The sequence below is a fragment of the Grammomys surdaster genome, unplaced genomic scaffold (assembly GCF_004785775.1).
Source record: "Grammomys surdaster isolate TR1022 unplaced genomic scaffold, NIH_TR_1.0 201, whole genome shotgun sequence".
In the NCBI taxonomy this organism is placed as follows: domain Eukaryota; kingdom Metazoa; phylum Chordata; class Mammalia; order Rodentia; family Muridae; genus Grammomys; species Grammomys surdaster.
The window spans coordinates 9,794,011-9,815,838 of NW_021604646.1; the positions used below are offsets into that span (position 1 = coordinate 9,794,011).

General features: G+C 40.4%; 2 protein-coding genes across 3 annotated transcripts in view; both read left to right on the forward strand.

The window, feature by feature from the left end:
- LOC114623686 (carboxylesterase 1E) overlaps positions 1-12,163 on the forward strand; it is a 28,348-nt gene extending 16,185 nt beyond the window's left edge. For both annotated transcript variants that reach the window (XM_028770359.1, XM_028770360.1), the window contains exons 8-14: positions 178-216; positions 2,057-2,197; positions 3,635-3,715; positions 3,952-4,099; positions 10,370-10,501; positions 11,445-11,517; positions 11,791-12,163. In XM_028770359.1, the coding sequence (XP_028626192.1) occupies positions 178-216; positions 2,057-2,197; positions 3,635-3,715; positions 3,952-4,099; positions 10,370-10,501; positions 11,445-11,517; positions 11,791-11,962 (786 nt within the window). In that variant the 3' untranslated portion in view covers positions 11,963-12,163. The remainder of the gene's footprint in view (positions 1-177; positions 217-2,056; positions 2,198-3,634; positions 3,716-3,951; positions 4,100-10,369; positions 10,502-11,444; positions 11,518-11,790) is intronic.
- A 1,622-nt stretch (positions 12,164-13,785) lies between these two features.
- LOC114623684 (carboxylesterase 1D-like) overlaps positions 13,786-21,828 on the forward strand; it is a 39,990-nt gene continuing 31,947 nt past the window's right edge. The window contains exons 1-3 of the mRNA XM_028770357.1: positions 13,786-13,918; positions 16,471-16,675; positions 18,690-18,834. Coding sequence (XP_028626190.1) covers positions 13,867-13,918; positions 16,471-16,675; positions 18,690-18,834 — 402 coding nt within the window. The 5' untranslated portion in view covers positions 13,786-13,866. The remainder of the gene's footprint in view (positions 13,919-16,470; positions 16,676-18,689; positions 18,835-21,828) is intronic.

Consider the following 21,828-nt stretch of genomic DNA (forward strand, 5'->3'; position numbering starts at 1 on the left):
ACACACACACACACACACACACACACACACACACACACACACACACACACAGTGCATATAGTCAGAGAACACTGTAGGAATTAGGAAGGAGAGACTGGTCATGCCCTAAACCCAAGTCAGAGAATCAGCTTTGCACCAGGATGGCTTCCTAACACAACCTTTATTTTATCTTTACAGAATCTTTTTAAGCTGGATTTGCATGGAGACTCCAGACAGGTGAGGATTATTGCCTTCTGAATTAGACTCCTCTTCTGTTTTAACAGTGCTTTCACTCCAAATAACTATGAAAAAGATTTCTGTGTGTGGGATTCTGGTTATTTCTGTGTGTGTATGGTGGAGGCCAAGAGAGGAGAAATCACTCATTCACTTGTCATCATAGACAGAAAGATCAGAGGCTGGAATTGAACTTACCCTCAACATTCTGTAGAGGGCTTTGGTCAACAATTCTGTACCCTAGGCTTATTTAGCTCCTTGTCCCCATCTCATTTATATTTCTCATTCCCAAAAGGAGCCTGCAGGAACAGGCTTTGCTAGAATGTCATATTATCAGGAGGCAGAGATGTCACTGAGTGTTTTGTGAAAGGAACAAGCTGATGAGCCATGCAGGGAGGAGCCTAGATTTTCATTCTCCTATGACCTAAGAAAATCTACTATCTCTCTCCTTCTCCCTCTCACCTTTTCAATACCCAGCTACTGTCAGCTACAGTCCTGTCCTCTGTGTTTAACTCTACGTGGATCCCAGAACTTCCTTACAAGGTCTTAGGAGAGTGAAATGAAAATTCCTTTAGCCACCCAATAATGATTTACTAAGGACTCACTTTGTGTCTGGAGCTGATTTAACAGTTGAAACATGACAGTGAAGCATATGTAATCTTCTGCTTTTTTTGGAGGCTTCTGTCCTAGTAGGGAAGGCATGTAGCAGAAGAAAAAAATACGTAATAATGTATAATCATATACGTTTTCTATAGATAAGAATTAAATTGATTGGAGGTATGGCAATGAGAGGTGGGGGCCATTTGGAGTCCTGTCAGGCTAGCATCCCATTTGGAGTAAGGCTTTATCTTCTTATCTCATTATTGGTAATCGCATATATCCACTTTGTAAGCTATTTACTACCATTTTTCAATGTTTGCTGCTTTAAGTTATTTCTCTGCTTAAGATGCTCTAGAATACACTGATAGTGATATACCCAGTGTCCCCAGACACGACAGGCTGTAAGAAACCTTGGGGAGAAAACAGGAGCAATAGGTGGCCTTCTGCCAGGCTTGAGTTCTGGTGCCTCTTGACCTTGAAGTCAGTGTTGATGAGTCAACATGATACAACACCCAAAAAAAGAAAGAGGAGAATTGCCTAGCTCTCGGGGAAGCCATGATGAAGAGTAGTCATGTGATACCTTTAGTATGTGAAAAAAAAAACAGGAAGAGATTAGAAATTAGGTAAATTAAAGAATTCATGAGGCGATCACAATAGACCTTATGATTGTGAATCTGAAGCCAAAACAATTTATTGTTATGTTACTCATGGTTGGGGAAATGCTAATCCCTATTAATCTGGTGTTTTATTATAAATAAGTTCTGCACGGTGATTATTTACAATAAATTTGTTATATAACATGGTTTTAAAACTGGATCCACATAGAATGCAAGGATGTTTAGCATGTCAAGAGCAGGTTCCCTGGAGCCTAGCTCTGTAAATCCCCAGCAGTAGTGGCTCAGGATTCATTGATGCAGAATTTATTAGTGTCAACTTCACAGGCATAACTATCAGGAATAGTAAGAATCACTCTGATATAATCTACTACAGATAGAAATACATAGTCTACAATAATGTACATTTAATTTTAGCTAAGGGCCCCTCTTCTTCCTTGCCACCCTCAACTTACTACTGAGATACCCCAAATCAAACCTTAGTGGCCTATACACTATTAATTTCCTTCTTAGTATCCTAAGTCCCCACAGTTCCTACTCAAGCCAGGATATCTATTTTCTGGCTTCTCCCTTAGAGAATCAGAGAGGGAAATGTGTTATTCCTGGCACTGTGTTGGTCTCTTCCCCAGAGCCATCCCTTTGTTCCCACTGTACTTGATGGAGTGTTGCTGCCAAAGATGCCTGAGGAGATCCTGGCTGAGAAGGACTTCAACACTGTGCCCTACATCGTGGGAATCAACAAGCAAGAGTTTGGCTGGGTTCTGCCAACTGTGAGCATAAACAGATCTCTTAGATCAGACCATTCTGTACATATCACTCCTCTAACATGTTCTTTCTTCCTGGACCTCTGCTTGTGCCTCGGGTCCCTGTCTCTTGTTACACATAAATACTTCCATAGAGACATTTTCTGCCTGAGCTAACTTTAAGCCTGAGTGGTCCAATCCTGGGACTCTTAGCTCAATGAACAGTTTGTCACTCCATTAAATTTAGGTGCTCAGAATGTGCAGGACAAGAAGGCCTACACAAATAAGATCCAGGCAATCAGACAAACATGGGTGCCTCTAAATGGGAAAGGGCTGGAAGTTCAGAGGAGTCTGACTGGGAAGCACAGCTTCTACCATGAACCTGGACACATTTTCAATAAATCTCTGCATATTTTCTCATTTTACATCATTGAAAGATTCAAAGTCACTCAGTCATGACTTAGAATACCCTCTTAAAGGGAAAGAAGGGCTTTTCCTTTCCAAAGATAATAACAAAAGCCAGACATTAGGTTCAAGAATAAGGCAGGTTTCATTTTCTAATAGGGTGGCTAGAAGAAAAAAGCTCAAGCATGACTTGAACTCAAGTCCCAGATAGAAACATCACTAACCCTGAAGATGTTTCAAGGCTGGAGAAGCTTGAAGAGGAACTGTGGAGTGAATGGAGAATATGTGTAGCCAGACATTAGATTTCATATTCAAACCTTATCTGCAGGAGAAACACACTCATGACAGGTAGAAGCTCAAGATGAAGTAAGGCTGCCAACATGGTTGAGATAGAAAAATAATTGCCACTTTGTGCATTTACATTCCAGAGAGGTTACATAAAAGATGAACAGTATTTATTCTCAAGCATTTGGGTCTTTGGGTATGACATTGCCATAGGCAGAGAGGTGAGGCTAACCCCAAGGTTTCTATAGTCAGTCTGGAGCAGGTGTTGGTAGCTGTCTATCCATACTATGTCTTAGCTGAAGATTAATTTCTGAAAGCAGCAGACTTTTCCAGCACAGTCATTATAGAGAGACTAGTATTTTCCTCATGTAGCTTTCGGGTGCTAGAAGCTATGCTAGAATTAGATGAAGTCTCTGTATAGGACTGTGACAGGCTGAAAGTTCCACGGTTTTCACTGCAGAAGGGTTTTGTAGATTTCAAAGAATGCAATGGATGGCTTTTGCTTTCTCTTTTATGTCTGTGAGGTTTTGCTTCCTCTCTGCTTTGAGCATTCTTGTGCCCCCTGGGCTGATCAATACATGTATTTAGAGTATCATTTTTCATGACTAGATTTCTGTATAAATCTATGTTTCCCTGATTGCTTTAAAGCTCATAAGCAGCCATACCCATCAAAGCCCAACCTAATATCTTTAATTTGCTTTGCTATAGTTTGCCTATTTTGTCCATTGTAATAGTGTCTGTTTTTAAATAGATGTTAACCATGTTTTTAAATAGATGATGAGCTATCCCCCCTCTGATGTGAAATTGAACCAGATGACAGCCACGTCGCTCTTGAAGAAGTCCTCTTTTCTTCTTGTAAGCACCCTGGGGACCATGGCAACTTGTTGAGAAACAACGAAAAGCTGAGAACTTATCCCAAATTAGAAATCTACAGAATGTTAGGAAAAGAATGGAGTCCTCTTTCTTTCCCCAGTTTTCTGATGTTCCCACATTACTGCCAAGGATTTGTTCAGGGCTCAAGAGATTCATAGTCAATGAGTGAGCCAGAGGAGTCATACAAGCCATGTTGTCACTTTTCTAATCCATTCTAGAACCTCCCTGAGGATACGATTCCAGTGGCCATTGAGAAGTATTTAGGAGATACAGATGACCCAGGCAAAAATAAAGACCAATTTCTGAAATTGATTGGGGATGTGGTATTTGGTGTCCCATCTGTGATTATCTCCCGTGGACATAGAGGTGAGTCCCTGAGGTTGAACAAGAGAGAGACACTTATTTTATCCCTTTTCTCTGTGACTGGCTTAACCCAGTCATTTGCAAATGTGAAACTGCTAACATTAAGCCTCTAAGACTGCATCTTGGCCTTATTTTGGTATTTGTGCTAATGTCATCTGTGTAACTCACTGAAATACAGTGGAGTAAATAGGAATTGATCCCAGAAAATATGAGTTGACAGAGAAAGGCACAGAGGTTGATATCTGGCTAAGCATATATTTACTGAATCTGGGGCTGGGGACAGGTGAAAAACCAGTGGAACATATAACCCAAGGTAATCCCATCTGAATAGTGAGTAGAGTATTTAATCTACCTGCTATGCAGGTCAGCAGAATACTGTGTGGTAACCAGACAAAGAGCCCTTAGGTGTAGAGAGACAGATGGTGGGTGTAAACAGAAGCTAGAATGTGAACAGGAAGAAGTGTCACATCAGCAGCATCTGTCACAGGTTCCTTATCTGAAGTGACGCTAGTACATGGGTTTAGAGATCAAATACTGAACGAGGTTTTAGAGGGGTTTGAGACAGAGCTAGTTTTAGAGTAGTAACAGAGGGTAGAATAGGAATCAGGAACGCTGTTTATAACCAAGGAGGTCAATGAGGGAGGAGACCCCTGTAGGATAGGAATGTAGACACTCTGTGTTCTTGACTAGCTTCTGTCAATCACAGTATGCCACCGTGTACAGGCTGAGATCTGTCACAGAAGCTTCCTACATGACCAAGTACTGGGCATGGGTGTGAACCTCGGGATAAAAAGTTCACCCTAGGAATGAAGACTTCTAGGGTTGCCATTTGTGGAGCCCTTCTTCACTCCCAACTTTTGATCACTTAATCACAACCCTAACTTTCTGGGAGAATTTTTTTTTAAACATTTAATATTATATTTTATTTATAATTATATTATAATTTATTTCCATGTGTATTGTTTATTTATACATTGGTATTAATTAAAATTAATACCAACTAATATTGATATTAATGATTAACATCAATAAATAATAGTTAATATTGACATTGATGATAAGTAATGTAGATGCTAATATTAATTAATAATTAGTGTTAATAATAACTACAGGTTAATAATTTCTATATATTTATATGATATATTCATGTTCAAGTGTGTTTCTGTGTGTGTATGTCCTGTTTCTGCTGGTTCTGGCAAAGGCCAGAAGAAAGTCATGGGAACCAAATCTGGATCCTGTAGAAGAGAAGCCAGTCCTCTGGACCATTGAAGCATCTATCTACCCCTCCAAGGGGGTTTAAATTTTCTATTTGCACCCATGAATTAAAGTAGCTGTGGGTGCCACCTGATGCTATTTTAGTTTCCCCAGTTGTGGGTGAGAAGAAAAGGGGTGAACCCAGTACTATCATAAGGAGAGAGACAGAGAATGAGCCTATGTAGTAATAAGACAGCTATTATCCAAATGCAATAATAATAAAAGTATTTAATAATGTAAATAATATGAATACTAAGTGATGTTGCAGTTTATGCGTCAATGTAAAACAATTGCTGTAAATTTGCTACCACAGCAAATTTTGTGCTTAGTGAAAATGACATTTCCTCTCATCATTTTTAAATACTCTTTATCAACAGTGTTTATCATATTGTAGAATGTAACTCAAAAATAAAACAAGAAGTGGGTGAGATGGCTCAGCAGATAGAGGTTCTTGCTGCCAAGCCTGATGACCTGGGTTGAGTCCCTGGGACTCACATGGTTGTCCTATGACCACACGTGCACTGTGATCTGCCAATTCCAATTCAAAACACAAATAGACAACTTTAATAAAAAAAAGGTCAAAGATGAGCAGAATGATTCTGATTTTATGACAGTCTACTCATTAGTGACCTCCAGCATCTGACCCTTTCTCCTTTGATGTTTTGAGATCATTCTTCTAGACCTCATGCACATGATGTGTGTATTTGTCTATCTAGATCTGACTCAGTCCATTTAGCATATAATTCTCCATCTTTATGAGCTTTGTCATAATGGCTGTGCACCTTCCTTTTTAAGGGCATGCATTATTCCATCTACACTACCCCACAGTCTTCATACATTCATCTGTTAGTGGACACATAGTAATAGCATAGCTTGACTTTGGTGAGCAGTATAATCATGGGTCAGATATATTTTTTCAACACAGTGGTTTCAAATCTTTGGGGTAAGTTTCAGAACTGGGATTGATCTGTAATGTGGCAATTACATTTTTAACATGCTTAACACACTGTCTTTGAGTTTTCTAGCACACTCATTGTATGAGGGAGTTTCCTTATTTCTTTACCCTTGCCGACACTACTTGTTATTACCAGCTTTTTAGTCTTAGAGAGATGCTAGCTCAGTGTGTTCCTAATTTGCATTATATAAATGATCATTGATATATGAACAATTTTTATTGATCTATTGTCCATTTTTACTTTTATCCCTCTTTCAATAAAATGTCTACTTAGGTCCTTATCATTTTCTTATCTCTGTGAGACAAAGTCTCTCTTTTTAGACAGGGCCAAGGCATCCTCCTGTCTTTGTGTCCCAAGTGCTAGATTATAGGTGCACCCCTCACCTCCCACCCTGCTCTGGATCCTTAGCCAAGTAAATGGGTGGTTTCCTTGATTTTTTTCTTGCTGTTGATTCTTTACATTCATTAAATACTTTGTAAAGTGATTCTCTATAGCCTGTATCATTTGAAAATATGCCCCACCTTTCACACACACACACACACACACACACACACACACACACGATACACGCAGCCATACATGTACACAATCTGACATAGATTATTCACTATATTTCCCTTCTGTGAATACATTTTGCAGTGGAATGTTTATTTCATTTTACAGTTTTTGCCTGGGCGGTCTCTGCTCTTGGGATCAATCCCAGAGAGCCATGTTTTACCCAACATCATATTGTTTTTCTTCCTCTGTGTTTTCTTACAGTTGTTTTAGTTTCCCTTTGGGAATTAGACTTACAGAACATTTTTTTTATTTTTTTTCCTTTTGTAAATCAGTTCAGAAAAGTGTCTAGTCTAACACTTCTGTATGTGGCGATCCATTGTCTTGAACAGCGATTACTGAAGTGACTTTCTTTTTCTAATTGTGTGTTCTTTTTTCTTGGAATGTACAGCAACAATGGGGAATCCATGATAGAGACTATGCTTATTCTAGGTGAAAGACACATCAAACACCAATTTTTCTCATGAAATGGAAAGTCATGCCATAAACTAATCAAATTACCTGTGTTCTTGGGTTCATGTTGTGCTTCATTTAAGTTTCTACTGGACAGTGTGTCTACTTTTTGTTATTGTTGTTGTTGTTGGTGGTGGTGCAATTTCTTTGTTATTATAAGTATGTGAGTTTAACACAGCATGAAAATACTAGATGAGACAATTAGCACTGTTCTTATTACTCATGATTGCCTTTAGCATGAGTATGCATGTAGGTATTTCTTTGTGTGTATTTGCAAGTGTGCAAGTGTGCAAGCTTGTGCAGGTGCCTGTGCAGGTGGCTGGGTGCACAAGAGTACATATGTGTCCATGTTTTCTCTCAGTAATGTGATTTCATATGAATTTAGAATTACTTTTTCTATATCTGCAAATATTGACATTGGAATTTTTATGGAGTTCCACAAAACTGGCAGAACACTTTGTGTAATGCGGGTATTTTGTCTACTTTGTTTTTATTTTTTTAGACACGGCCTTACTACACAGGCTGTCTCAGAACTCTCTTTGTAGACCAGGCTGGCCTTAATTAAGATGACCACCTGGTGTTTATACACCAGTCTGTAATGCTCCACATTACAAGAATGAATCACTTTTTATATCTCAGTGATAAATATTACTGCATGAAGCTGGATTAGCCTTTAGATGGGCCTTTACATTTCACTTACTAGCATTTTCTTGAGTGCTTTTGCAGGTTTACTTATAGAAAAAACGATGTGTTTTTCTTATAATGTTTTCTCTTATTTTAGTTTGAAGGTAATGCTGTACTGGAACTATTCCCATTTCTTTGTTTTTGAAAGAAATTTAAAGAGAATATTTGGACTGATACTAGTTTTTCTCTAAGTGATTAGTTTGACCCATCTGGGAAGTCATCAGAATTTCGAATGTTCACTGATAGGATGTTTATGTTGTAACTGATTTGATCGTGTGTGTGTATGTGTTTGTGTGTATGTGTGTGTGTGTGTGTGCCTATACAGGTGCCTATAAAGGTCAGAAGACTATATTCAATCATTTGGAGATGCTCCATGTGGGTGTTGAGGATTCAGATCCTAAAGATGAACACCCTTCCTTGTTTCTATTAAGCCAACTCTTCAGCCCTAATTTCATTTTTGGTAGACTATATTGGATGGACAACATATTATTTTGTCTTAAAATAGTCTGTAGTACTCTCTTAGACTCCAGTCTACTTCCCTGGCACCAATCTTTCCTTTGTGTAAATATTTTGTTTTTTTTTTAGTTCAACTGAGTTTGTTAGTTTTGCTTTTCTTAAATAGAAAAAAGAAAAAAGAAACTCTTGATTGTATTGACTGTTACCTTTTCTTATAGCTTGAGAACGCACTGAAAAAACTGATTTAGTGTTATGTTTGTTGGTGTTTTATCTTCATGCACGTCTGTGTACTATATATGTGTGCTTTATGTCCATGGAAGCCAGGAGAGGATATCAGATCTTCTGGAACTATGGTAGCCTATGGTCGCTGTGGACCTCAATGTGGATGCTGAGAAATAGATGCTGAGAATTGAACCTGGGTCCTCTAGAAGGGCAGCCCGTGCTCTTAACTGTTGAGCCAACTCTCTAGCCCCTTGCTTTATACCAATCATGATTATTTTCTCTTTCTGCCATCCTTGGGTTTACTTTGTTGTTCTTTTAGATCCCTTTGGTGTAACTGTAGATTGTTGGATAGTTTTCTTCTTTTTAGAATGTTGTTGTTTAATGCTATGAATGCTTCTCATACAACTGCTTTTCCTATATCTCATTAGTTTTGGCAAGCTATGACACCATTTTTGTGCACACACCTTTGCATGTATGTGTCTCCATGTATGTGTTATACACACATGCCCATGAATGTTCATATGTGTGTGGGCAGTTGTCTAAAATTGCTCCTGGTGTTGATGTCTGATTTCAAACCATTGTGATCAGAGAAGATGCTGTGTCTAATTCCTGTCTTCTTATATTATCTGAGTACTGCATTGTGTTCTCACATAGGATCTGTTCAAGAGTATGTTCTATGAGTGCTTTAAAATAATATATATTGTTGGGTGGAATATTACATGCAAAACTAGTAAATAGATTCTTCCCAAAATACTGATCAAGATTTGTTTTCTCAGGAACTTTCTATCTGAACGAGCCATTACTAACAGTTCTATTGTATTAAAGCCCCTTTGTGATTTTATTACATCCTACCTCTCTGGTGCTTCAGACCATCTAGCATAGAGATGCTCTGGTCTAGGATGCCTAGAACAACTCCACACTTCCCCCTCCCTCTACTCTACACTTTATATCTTTGAGATCAGAATGTATATCCCATTGTAATGATGACATGTTGGCTATACCTATCATTTGATAGTTATCTTTCACAATCCCATTGTTTTGTCCCTGTACCGAGAATAAGCTTGCTGTGCTCACCATCATGGCCATTCCTGAATATTGTTCTCTGTTCTGTGTCATTGACCTTTGTGTTTTCAATTGTCTCACATTAGTCATCTCTATCTTTGTGTTTAAAGAGAAAAATAAGTGGTGAATTTCATCAGATTTGATTTGTCTGAGAAAGCTGTTATTCTCTTACTTATGGAAGACAGCTTTTATCAACATTGTACTCCTGAGGCAAAAGTGACGAGTTTTCCATGTTTCCACTTTCTTTAGAAACTCTCTTTCAGATGAATATCTTGGAAGAATCTCACGTTTTTCTGAACAGGTGGGAACAAAAACACTAAGAATGGTTAAAACAGGTCTGATTGGAGTACACATAGCAAAGTATGGATCTTGAAATGAATGGACACTAGTCACTTATCAATGAACAACCCAGTGTGTTTCCTGGATGCAGTGCATTCATAAATCTTTCCCCTCACATGAATATCACTGCTTCTTTCCACTAACTTCACAGTGCTAAGCACACTAAGAGCTTTTGTTGAATTGTTTTTCTGTTTGCACTGATACTCAGAGATCTGCTGGATTACAAAGGCCTTAATACCATCCAGGCTTGTGTCTGGCAATATGAATGGTGTGTGAAACTGTGTCTTCTCAGATGCTGGAGCTCCCACATACATGTATGAGTTTCAATATCGCCCAAGCTTCTCATCAGAAATGAAACCAGATATGGTGGTAGGAGACCATGGGGATGAAATCTACTCTGTGTTTGGTGCCCCGATTTTAAGAGGTAATGGTGCTTTGCTGCCTTTGAGTTTGTGATCAGGAGCTTTGGGTTTCAAGGCTTCTGTGACCTTGAGCACATTTCTCCTCCTCTCTTGATGTTCATTTCTCAACTCAGTGTAACTGGGATGAGCTCAACTATCAAGTTCCCAGACTTTCTCCCACTCCAGCATACATAAGAAAAGGTACATACTCCTGGGCAGCCAGCAATACTCTATATCAAGATCTTAGTCAGTAATGCTCCAAGAGAAATGGGTCACCCAAGTGTTCCATTTGAAGACAAAAATTTCCCATTCATAATGATATTTCAGAATGTGAGTGAAGATGAGTTCAAGCTGTCCCTACTCAACATGATATACCAGAATGAGTAAAGAATGAGTCAGATGTCATGTGCATTAATGTGCCCATATGCATACCTAGCTACATGTGATACTTTACCTATATTGTCAATAATACAATATTTAAAGAAAACATTTCTGAATGTTTTCAGTGCCTCAACATTCAGTAGCTACTATAATTCATGACTGTGAGCCACCTCATGGATTTTTATGACACACCCTGTAGATCCCAATGTCATATCTTAAGGCCACTGTCCATCTAATTGTGGGTTTGTAGGGAATACATAAGAAAAGATGTAAGGTCCAGCAATCCCATGGATCCTGTGATACACTGAATTCTTTATCTGTGGCATTTTAATATCAGTTAGACAAGAATTGGACACGGATGATCACACCAGAATATATCATATTCCTGCTGTGAGATAGATCAGGTATTCTCAAACAGAAAGTACACACCAGCTAAGCACAGTCCCCTAGCAATGAAGATTCTGATTCCACAGCTTTGATTTAAAAGCCCAGACTCTACTCTTTTAATAATCTCCTGAGTGATAAGGCTCTCATTAGCTCATGAACCATGAACTGAATCAAAAAGATTATTCTTATTCCTCACAGGTGGAACCTCAGAAAAAGAGATCAATCTCAGCAAGATGATGATGAAATACTGGGCAAACTTTGCTAGGAATGGGTGAGTCTGGTGAGCAAAGTTGTTGGGTGAGATGAGGTAATAGTGTACCCTCAAGGAACAGGTGGCTTTTAAAATTTAAGTGATTGACTCCAACCCTGTGACCTAGGGCTCTGACAATAGTGCTCCTTTTTTTGTTTTGTTTGTTTTTTGTTTTCCATTTTTTTTGTTTGCAGTGCACAGATCTTTAGAAAAGATAAATCAGAGAGCTAAATATCACAGGAATGTAGGGAACACCTAACAGCTTTAAGGAATTCTATTTGATTCTGTTCCCAGGAATCCCAATGGACAGGGGCTGCCCCATTGGCCAGAGTATGACCAAAAGGAAGGGTATTTGCAGATTGGAGCCACCACCCAACAAGCCCAGAGACTGAAAGATAAGGAAGTCGCATTCTGGACTGAGCTTCTTGCTAAGAAGCCACTGCAGACAGGACACACTGAGCTGTGAATGGAATGCTCTGCCAGCCTCAGTGTCAGCCTCAGCCCCAGGGGAACCCAAATGAGTCTACTTCACATGGAAGATGATTGTAGCCAAATATTTGGGAAGACTGCAGAATTGTGTGTTGGGAGTGGGAAGAGGGCAGGGAGAGAATATCTGCACATGTGGAGTCAATTTGAAAAATAAATTATGTTTCATAAATCAAATCAATATCTGAGTTTGGAGCTGAATTTGTGCTTCTCAGAGAGAGGCAATGTCACAGGAAGATGCCTCTGCAGAGAATCCCTTTATGGAATGATTATCCAGAAATCTAAAGAAAGACAAGTACAGGGGAAAGGAGTGGGGATTTTGGTTCACCTTCTCTTTGCTTCTGAGTGATGACATAAATACATGAAGAAATTCTCTTTAAAGGGTTTGGTGAGTTATTAAGGGGAAAACAAACCTGTGCATACCACCCTGATGCATACCACCAACAGTTCAGCCCAGGTATGGCTGTAAAAATAACAGTGGTGCTACACATGACAGCTTATTCTGGTGATCAACATCTCTGAGGGGTTACAATTGACGCCACTCGCAAAGTACCCTGCTGCTCATGGTGAGCAATACAAATCCAATTTGTGGGATTCTGTTGTCTCCTTCCACTGTGTGAATTTAAATTCTTTCATTTAAGAATTAGGGGGAAGAAGGAGAAGATATAAAATTTCCTGAATGAAATGAAAATGGAAATACAACATACAGGACCCAGAAAAAATAAAAGTAGTTCTGGAGGAAATTCTACTTTGTGACTAACTGCAATCTTACGTTTTAGAAGATATAAATATTCATCAAATGGACTTAAATTCACAGAATAGTTTCTCCAAGAGCTGTAGAATGTCTATTATTTTATCAACTTATGGAAACTTTTTCCAAAATGAATGTGCTGAAGAAATTTGATCTTAAAGAAATTAAAGATTTCTAAAATAAAACAAATAACCTAGTAATAGAGATGGAGAACTTAAAACTAAATGATTAGGTAAAACAAATAAATACACAACAAGGGAATGAAAAGATGTACCCAGTCACAAAAGTATAAAGAGGCTATGCTGTTGGAACAGGTTAAAACCAGCAATTGCAGAGATACACCAGCACACCTGCTGTTGTACACTCCCATAAAACGGGAGGACATGCACTTTGACAATTGTTTGAAGAATCAGTGTATATGTGCATGCATGGATGATTAGAAGCAAGGATTGTTGCCAGAGGAGTTTGTTTAATATATGAACATTATGTCCAAAGGTTCTTTCTCTGAAAGGTTAATTTCCTTGAACCTGAGTATTCAGTGTGCCCAACCCAGTTACTTGGCAGGAATACTACAAAGATAATTTAGGGATCATTTGAAGGTTGCTAAAGGGTAAGGTTTCTTCCTAACTTGAGAATATGAATTCTTGGAAATGCCTGTCCAGGGAGGCAGAGAAATGTGTCTGTCCCTACTTTCCAGCTAAGCAGAGTGGGAATGTGAGGTACTCTAAAATGTTCAGGTTTGTAAGAGGACCCCAAAGAAACACTTCCCACTATTTGCAGATACCAGCCTACTGCTATCTGCTCTAGAGAGGTCAAGGTGCATTGAATTGAAGTGAGAGCTCTGCAGAGACACGCTAATGTAAGAAGCTGTTTAATGGGTTTCTGGCCATGTGTAATCTGAGTATTGGGCACTGACTGTTCCAATAAAAGTAGGTAAAGGCTTAGTGGGCGTGGCTTGGAGTTCCCGCCTCACACCCAGAAAGCTCTTTGGAAAGGAGAGCTTTTTGTCATCTTAGATTGCATAACTGCGCTGGTTGAGCAAGACTTAAGGAGGCAGGCCCCCAGGTCCACAACGGAAGCAATTCTAAAGCAGCAGATAGCTCATAGACCCACGGAGCCCTTGTCCATCCACAATGGGCCTCTACTTTCTGGTCTGGCTTTTTCTTGCTGTCTGCACAGCTTGGGGTAAGTTCTTTATGGGTTACAAATGTCTATGTGTACATTTTCAGTTTTTGTTCTGGGCACAATGGGCAATGCTGTGGACAAAATGGTTCTAGTTCTTTGGTGAGTTTTGCTTTCCACACTCGAAGGAATATATCAAAGTCTAAAGAATTGACTCCCACAGAGACATAGAAGAGGTCAGATACCCGGATAGCCAGCTATAAGAGGCACAGGAGAGCTGAAGAAAGCTTAGTCTGTTTCCCTGTGAATCTTAGTCAAGTTGAAAGCAGGTCATAGAGAAAGGCTGACCAGAACATTGGAAGCATAAACTCAGGAGCCAGATATAAGGCTGGTTCCTAATCAATACCTTCAACTTGATGTCCTAAAGTTTGCACCTGGGTGATACAGTGCCTAGGGGACCCCATCTCTAAAGCAGAGATGACAGAAGCGCCTTTTACTCTGAGGACAAAATGAGTGGTTGCTTCTACTCTGGGTCCAGAGGATAAGTTAGATTAAGAAGTAGGCCAAGGATTTAGCTGAAAACTTAATAGGTTAATAGACATTTCAATGTGCTTAAATCAGACAATTGAGATGATGGTGTTTTACTGAAGCTCCCACAAGGCAGGGACAGGCCACAGGGATGATGGAAAAGAGGAAGCAATGAGGCTAGTCAGGAGGCCAGGGCAGTGTAGAGACAGGGGGAAGAGCCATGGTGGTAGTTTTGTCTGGAAAGAAGGGAGGAGTGAGGTGACAGGGGGTGATGGTTTCATGGAGTTCTTTAGAGGTTTGGGGGATATGGGGCTGTGTTCTGGTTTTTTGATATCTAGATCTTGGAGATAAGGACAGGTGGGGTGGCCCAGGCAAGAGACTTAGACAATGTGGGGGATGAGACCCCCATTAGTTAAATCCTGGGGATCCCAATTCCCCCAGCCTGTGATGTCACCCTATTTTCACCTTTTTATAGTTGATGCTTGGTGCTTTGAAATCTCTCCTGTTCACCTGGAAAAGCTTCTTTGAGGAATTATGTAAAGAGAATGAATATTCTTTAGCACACAGTAAATGCACTCTGACATGACACAATTTTAAATACATAATTACATACATAGTGTTGGTGCCATTGCTGTGTATCCACTTGACACAGGAATATGACTCTAGGTAATCTGTTTCTACCCACTTCAGGTGGACCATCACTGAGCTGACAAAGGCTACCCCAGGCTATTTCTAGTAAGGTTTTACCCTCCTTCACCTCTTAGAAGTACTGAACACATGTCAGCATCACACTCAATCCTCCATGGTCTTCCAGAATATCCTAAAGTAGATTTTGTATGTACATGTCTATCAGAAAGTTCCTCATTCTTTGTAATAACTAGTAACAACAGCTTGAATATTCACAATATGCATCTGGCTGTTGATAGCATGAGACACAGAGGCTGGACTTTGATGAGGAAGTGTTTACCACCTCCTACTAAATTTAGATTTCACCTGTCTTTTCGGGCTGCAATCATTGAGGAAGATGACATCTTGTCTAAATTGAAAGGCCTTGCCCAATGAAGGATGTTCTCACAAACTAAGGCCCCTGATGTCAGACAAAGGAGGACATCAGGGGGACATGACCAAGTGCCTCTAAGTTCATCAACCATGTAAAGAAGGACCAGGTTGTTTTGTGTAGGTCCCACAATGGGAAGAAAGAAAAGAGTGAGGAAGCTGCAAAGACTGTCTGTTCTACAAGAATGAGGCAATAGAGCAAATGTTTTTGATGCTCAGTCTCTCTTATTTGGAAGACCATGCTCAGGACCCCCAAGAACGTTCTAGAAGTGTGTTGTCTGCTTTACCACAGAGTTATTACTGCTGCTTATTTGTTCACTGAGTAAAACCCAATCCCTCACTCAGTCATCTAGTGTCTTCCGTGGTATGCACTTTCTCTTCCAGGATTAGCTTTCTCTGTCATGGCAGTCATAGGACACCCACCCTTCCTAGCTGCATTGTGTGCACTGTCTGTGAGCCACAGCACTTGTTCTCATTACTGCAATGTCATTCTTACACCTCCCATTCCCTTATCCACTCCCCATACTGTAAATCACAACTATTGTGTGACCAATCAGGAGGCCTCACTCTCTCTTCCAACTGCTGTGTCCCCTACCTGGCTCTACCTCAGGACAAAATACCAAGCATGTCAATATTAAGTTGATTATGTCTGTTGCCATGTCTACAAGGGTAGCCCTCTGTAGGACAGGGACCACCTCTTGCCCATCTTCTCACCCAGCTTGCAGCTCAGCACCAGGATCCTAGTGGATGAAAATTTCCAGTGAAACCAAAATTCATTTTCATGCTTGGTACCTTTCTTTCTGCAGTGACTTAGGCTGGATGATTTTAAGACACCAGTACAGTTTAGTCTTTAATCAGCCCTCTGAGATGAGGACAATTTTCTTCACTCTAGTTTTGTGTAAGAAGGGAGTAAGACCTGGAAGGAATTAGGTGACTTTAGCAAATCGATCAGTCCTGAAGTGACAAACCCATCAATAGGGCAAGTCTACCTTTTCCTTACTGATTTGTCCTTATTTTCTCTTGTCCAACAGGGTACCCATCCTCACCACCTGTGGTGAATACTGTTAAAGGCAAAGTCCTGGGGAAGTATGTCAGCTTAGAAGGATTTGCACAGCCTGTAGCTGTTTTCCTGGGAGTCCCCTTTGCCAAGCCCCCTCTTGGCTCCTTGAGGTTTGCTCCACCACAGCCTGCAGAGCCCTGGAGCTTTGTGAAGAACACCACCTCCTATCCTCCTATGTAAGCCACTGGGGTATGCCTGTTTCAATGTAAAAAAGATAAAGATGTTTTATTCTTCTGTCTTAAAACTTGATGTTGCTTGGGAGTGGGTGGGTGAGACTCCATGAGTGACAAAACCAGCTGAGGGTGACTTTAAGTTCTCATGCTCAGGTCTATTTAGCCATCTAGTCACCACTGAACAATACCTGTCCCCCACTCAATCTTGGAGCCAATTGAAAAGCCCAACGAGTCCAGATAGCCTAAAAACATCAGTGAAGGCAGTGTTTTTGCCCTAGGCAAGATACTTATGATGAATCAAGGATTCCCCTTCTGGTGGTGTCCCTCCTTCTGCATGCTTTGCTTCTAAATATATCATTTGCCATTGTTTTTCCAATCTGATTTCAAATGTAAGACACAAATACTGAAAACAGAAAAGGCAGGGGAATACAGAGAAGCAAATGTAACAAAGTTAAAATTCAGGTACAATCCACTTACTCAGAATTTCTGCAAGCATTTGAGGTCATATTTCCAGTCCTATGTCTGTGTTTGTCCTTTATACACGGATTATGAGTATGGAAAATTTGAGTGACTATTTGCACATTTATAGCATTAATATTATTCTACACTATTAATGCAATGGCTAATGTATAACAGTTATATAAGGTGGATATGATATTTTACTTTATGTATCCAGTTTTTTTATTTGGATTAAGTTCTTTTCATGTTATTGAAAGTAAGACAACACGATGATTAATTTGTAACCAAATCATTACATGTAATTATGGGTATTTGGAGAGAAATGTAAGAGGTGACATTTCTGAGTCAAGGAGTAGGAATTTGATTTAGTTTATCTCTAGAAATATCTAAAATGAACACTCTTGTCCCATGAAACCATGAAAAACCCTTGTTCAGGGGAACTCTCCCCATGCTTTGCCTGTTCAATCCATGTGTGTGTTAGATAAGTGCTATGAGCTGATAAGAATTTAAGAAAGCAACACTGGTCTTTATTTGAGAGTTCTAAACACTAGTGAAGTTGAACTCTTCATCCCTGACTGGTCATCTGTTCCTAATTCCGTGAAGTATGCTCCTTTCTCTCATTGGGTAAGATAATTGCCTATGCTAAAGATGTTAAGGTCATCTTTTGTGTTCCACTATTCCACTTCTGAGATGCGACATCTGTGAAGGGTGAGCATTTGAGCACCTCTACTCTCTCTTTGACATACTGGAAAGCAGGTGCCATCTGTGAAACAGGATAATGGATACCTGGGCCTGATGTGTCTTAAATGACTCCTACTACAGGAGAAGTTGATCAGTGCCTGGAACTCTGAAGAACTCAATTATTGCTACCAATTCCACTCTACAATAGGCTTATGGGGCCTTCAATCACGACAACCCACAATGATTGTTGATGGGATAGGAAGATCAAAAAATCTCAGCAGGCTGGATGGGGAGATTCTTAGAGACATTACTCACCTCACCTGGCCCTGGTAGGCTAAAGCCAGAGCAAACAAGAAATTCAGCATGTCAAGATTATCCAGCATGTCAGTGGTGGAAGCAGGAACAGAGTGATAACTTATTATGTGTCTGCCAAAGATATCACCTCCAGCCTATTACAGGTCATTTTCCTGGTTGATAGAAGACTCCCAAGGATGGAAACATGTTTACCAACAGAAGCATTGCCACAACCCACTAAACACGCATAGCAGGGTGCAGGGCCCTGTCCAAACAGTGTAGGGAACAGTATTGTCTAGGGAATATGAGGTCAGAATATGAGTGCCTCTCTTTAAGGTACACAGTACTCCAAAGGCTCCAGGAAGGGAGAGATGCCAAGTCCTCCCTCTGAATGATTGGGAGAATCTTGAGTCTTAGTAGTTCCACCAGGAATCAAAAGATGCTATTATCCCTAATCATGACTCCAATCCAATGAGAATAACTTCAGCTATGTGCTCAAAACCTCAAGTACAAGTTCAGGTGCTGGGTAATATATCCAAGGTTCAATCTAGTGGAACCTCAGATATGCTCTCTCCCCTTCTAGGTGCTCTCAGGATGCTGTTGGAGCGCAGATTATCTCAGACATGATCACCAATAGAAAGGAGAATATTCCTTTACAGTTTTCTGAAGACTGTCTCTACCTGAATATTTACACACCTGCTGACTTGACAAAGAACAGCAGGCTACCAGTATGTATGGGATCCTTTGGACCAGAAATTTGAGTTCCAGCCTCCAACTCTTCATGGGCGACCAGAAAGGGGCTGAAGGCAGTTTATAGCAGCAGGAGCTCATGGGACAGAGCTGATTCAAGAACAGGGAGATCTCAGATTTTTCCAGTGACATCAGTTTTGAGTAGAGATCACATTTGGAATGTACATCCTAAATTCCTAAGTTTTCTCACACAAATAGAAAGAAAAGAATGGATCATTTTAATTATTAGGTTAGGTTCTCATCCCTGGGGAGACTACATCTCTCTGTGAAGTTAGACAAACTAAGTCCATGGTAAAGAAGAGAAAACATATGGAAAACGTAATCAGGAGAGTCAGATCTTCTGACCACCATTCCTATGCTTCTTGACAATGTCTAGGAAGGAGGGTACATCTTGTCTTTATTCTAAGGTCATGTGTGACAAATACAAAGACTATCAAGTGAAGGTGTTCACTGCTTCATGAAGGACTAAGGAGTTAGAACTCTGAGGTTTTTTCGTCAGCATTTTCTCTGCCTTGTAGACAGCACCCTGGGATATTTACCATAGCTCCTTCCCTAGTGTAGCTGCCTTTGGCAGTTTGTTGGGCAAGTGAGTCATTTCAAATGGAAACACAGTACCAGAGATGGGCAGGCTTCCAGGTATAGATCACAGGGTTGAGAATGATCTTTTGAAAAAGGAACTGATCCCTGAGTTGTAACAGGCCAACACCCAACAAATTTCTCAGAAGCTCTCTTGTGTGGAGCCTATGAATTTGAGATATTTGCAGATTTGTGTGCTGAAACTTAGCATTACATATGGTTTGCAGTCACTGAGAGATGAGAATAAACCTTAGTGCCTCTCTCTTGCTCTCTCTGTCTCTCTGTCTCTGTCTCTCTGTCTCTGTCTCTCTCTATCTATCTCTCTCTCTTTCTCTCTCTCTCTCTCTCTCTCACACACACACAGACACACACATATACATTCATACATACATATACGCACATATACATACACAAACACACACATAAGTACACATGTCCACACATACATACAAATACAAACACACACATATGCTTATACATACACATACATACACCAACACACACACAAACACACACATACATACACACACAAACACACACATATGTTTATATATACACATACATATATAGACATACACATACATGCATACATACACACACAAATACACACATATGCACACATATGTACATACACACACACACACACACACACACACACACACACACACACACACTCAAAACCACCTTTTACAGTGCATTTAGTTTCCCTAAACAGACAGTCAGACTTGGGCTTGGAGAAGGGAGAAACTTAAGCCGGGCTTTCATGGACCTTGCCATTGGGTCTGCACAGTTATGTCATAACCTCTTCAGCATGCCCTAGCCTATCACCCTTGGGGTCAGCAACTATTCTTAGATGACCTTGACTCAGTGTCTCCTAGAAGTGACAGGAATCTCTGAGGGAGGAGCTAAGATTTATAGTGCTATGAGGGACCTCCTAGGACAGTGGTTCTCTACATTTCTAATGCTTTAATCAGTGCCTCATGTTGTGGTGGCACCCTGGCAACCATTAAATTATTTCATTGTTATTTTATAATTGTAATTTTTCCCCTGCTATGAATTATAATGTAAATATCTAATATGCTCTAATATGCAGGATATTTGATGAGCTACTCCCCAGGAGTCTCAACCCACAGGTTGAGAAGCATTGTCCTAGGAGACTCTCTAGCTACAGACACAGGTTTTAAAGCTACAAGGTCTGTGATTAAATCCTGCTTTTGAGAAGATGGGAGAGCGGAGCCATTTTTTTTTTTATTGGATGTTTTATTTACATTTCCTATGTTGTCCCCTTACCCCATCCCCCACCCACCCCGGAACCCCCAATCCCCTCACCCCTCCTCCTTCTTCTCTGTGGATGTAACCTCTATCTATTTCCCCCCACTCCCACCTCCCCACCCTCAAAATTCCCACCCCCTGGGGCATCCAGCCTTCATGAGGTCAAGGTTCTCTTCTTCCACCTATGCCCAGCAGGGCCCTCCACTCTTACATATTCAGTTGAAGCCCTGGATCCCCCCCCCAAGTGCTCCCAGGCTGGTGGTTTAGACCCTGGGAGCTGTGGTTGGTTGGTATTATTGTTCTCCTCATGGTGCCACAAATCCTTTCAGCTCCTTCAGTCTTCACTCTAACTCCTCTATTGAGAAACCCATGATCAGTTCAATGGCTAGTTGTGAGCATCTGCCTCTGAATATGTCAGACTCTTGAAGACCTCTAAGGAGACATCCATATCAGGCTCTTATCAGCATGCACTTCCTGACTTCCACATCAGCATCTACCTTTGGTGACTGCACATGGGATGGATACTCAGGTGGAAAGGTCTTCAGACGACCCCTCCTTCAGTTTTTGTCCCTCGCTTTGTCTCCATATTTGCTCCCTTGAGTATTTTGTTGCTCCTTCTAAGAAGGACCGAATCACCCCCACTTGGTCTTCCTTCTTTATGGACTTCATGTGGCCTGTGAGTTGCATCTTGGGCATTTCAAGGTTCTGGGCTAATATCCAATAATCAGTGAGTGAATACCATGTGTGTTCTTTTGTGATTGGCTTACCTCACTCAGGATGATAATTTCTAGTTCCATCCATTTACCTAGGAACCTCTCGAATTCACTGTTTTTAATAGCTGAGTAATACTCCATTGTGTAAATATACCACATTTTTTGAGTCCATTCCTCAGTTGAAGGACATCTGGGTTCTTTCCAGCTCCTGGCTATTATAAACAAGGCTGCTATGAACATAGTTGAGCATATGTCCTTATTATATGTTCGAGCATCTTCTGGGTATATGCCTAGGAGTGGTATAGCTGGATCCTTGGGTAATGCTATGTCCAATTTTCTGAGGAACCGCCAGACTGATTTCCAAAGTGGTTGCACCATCTTGCAGTCCCACCAACAATGGAGGAGTGTTCC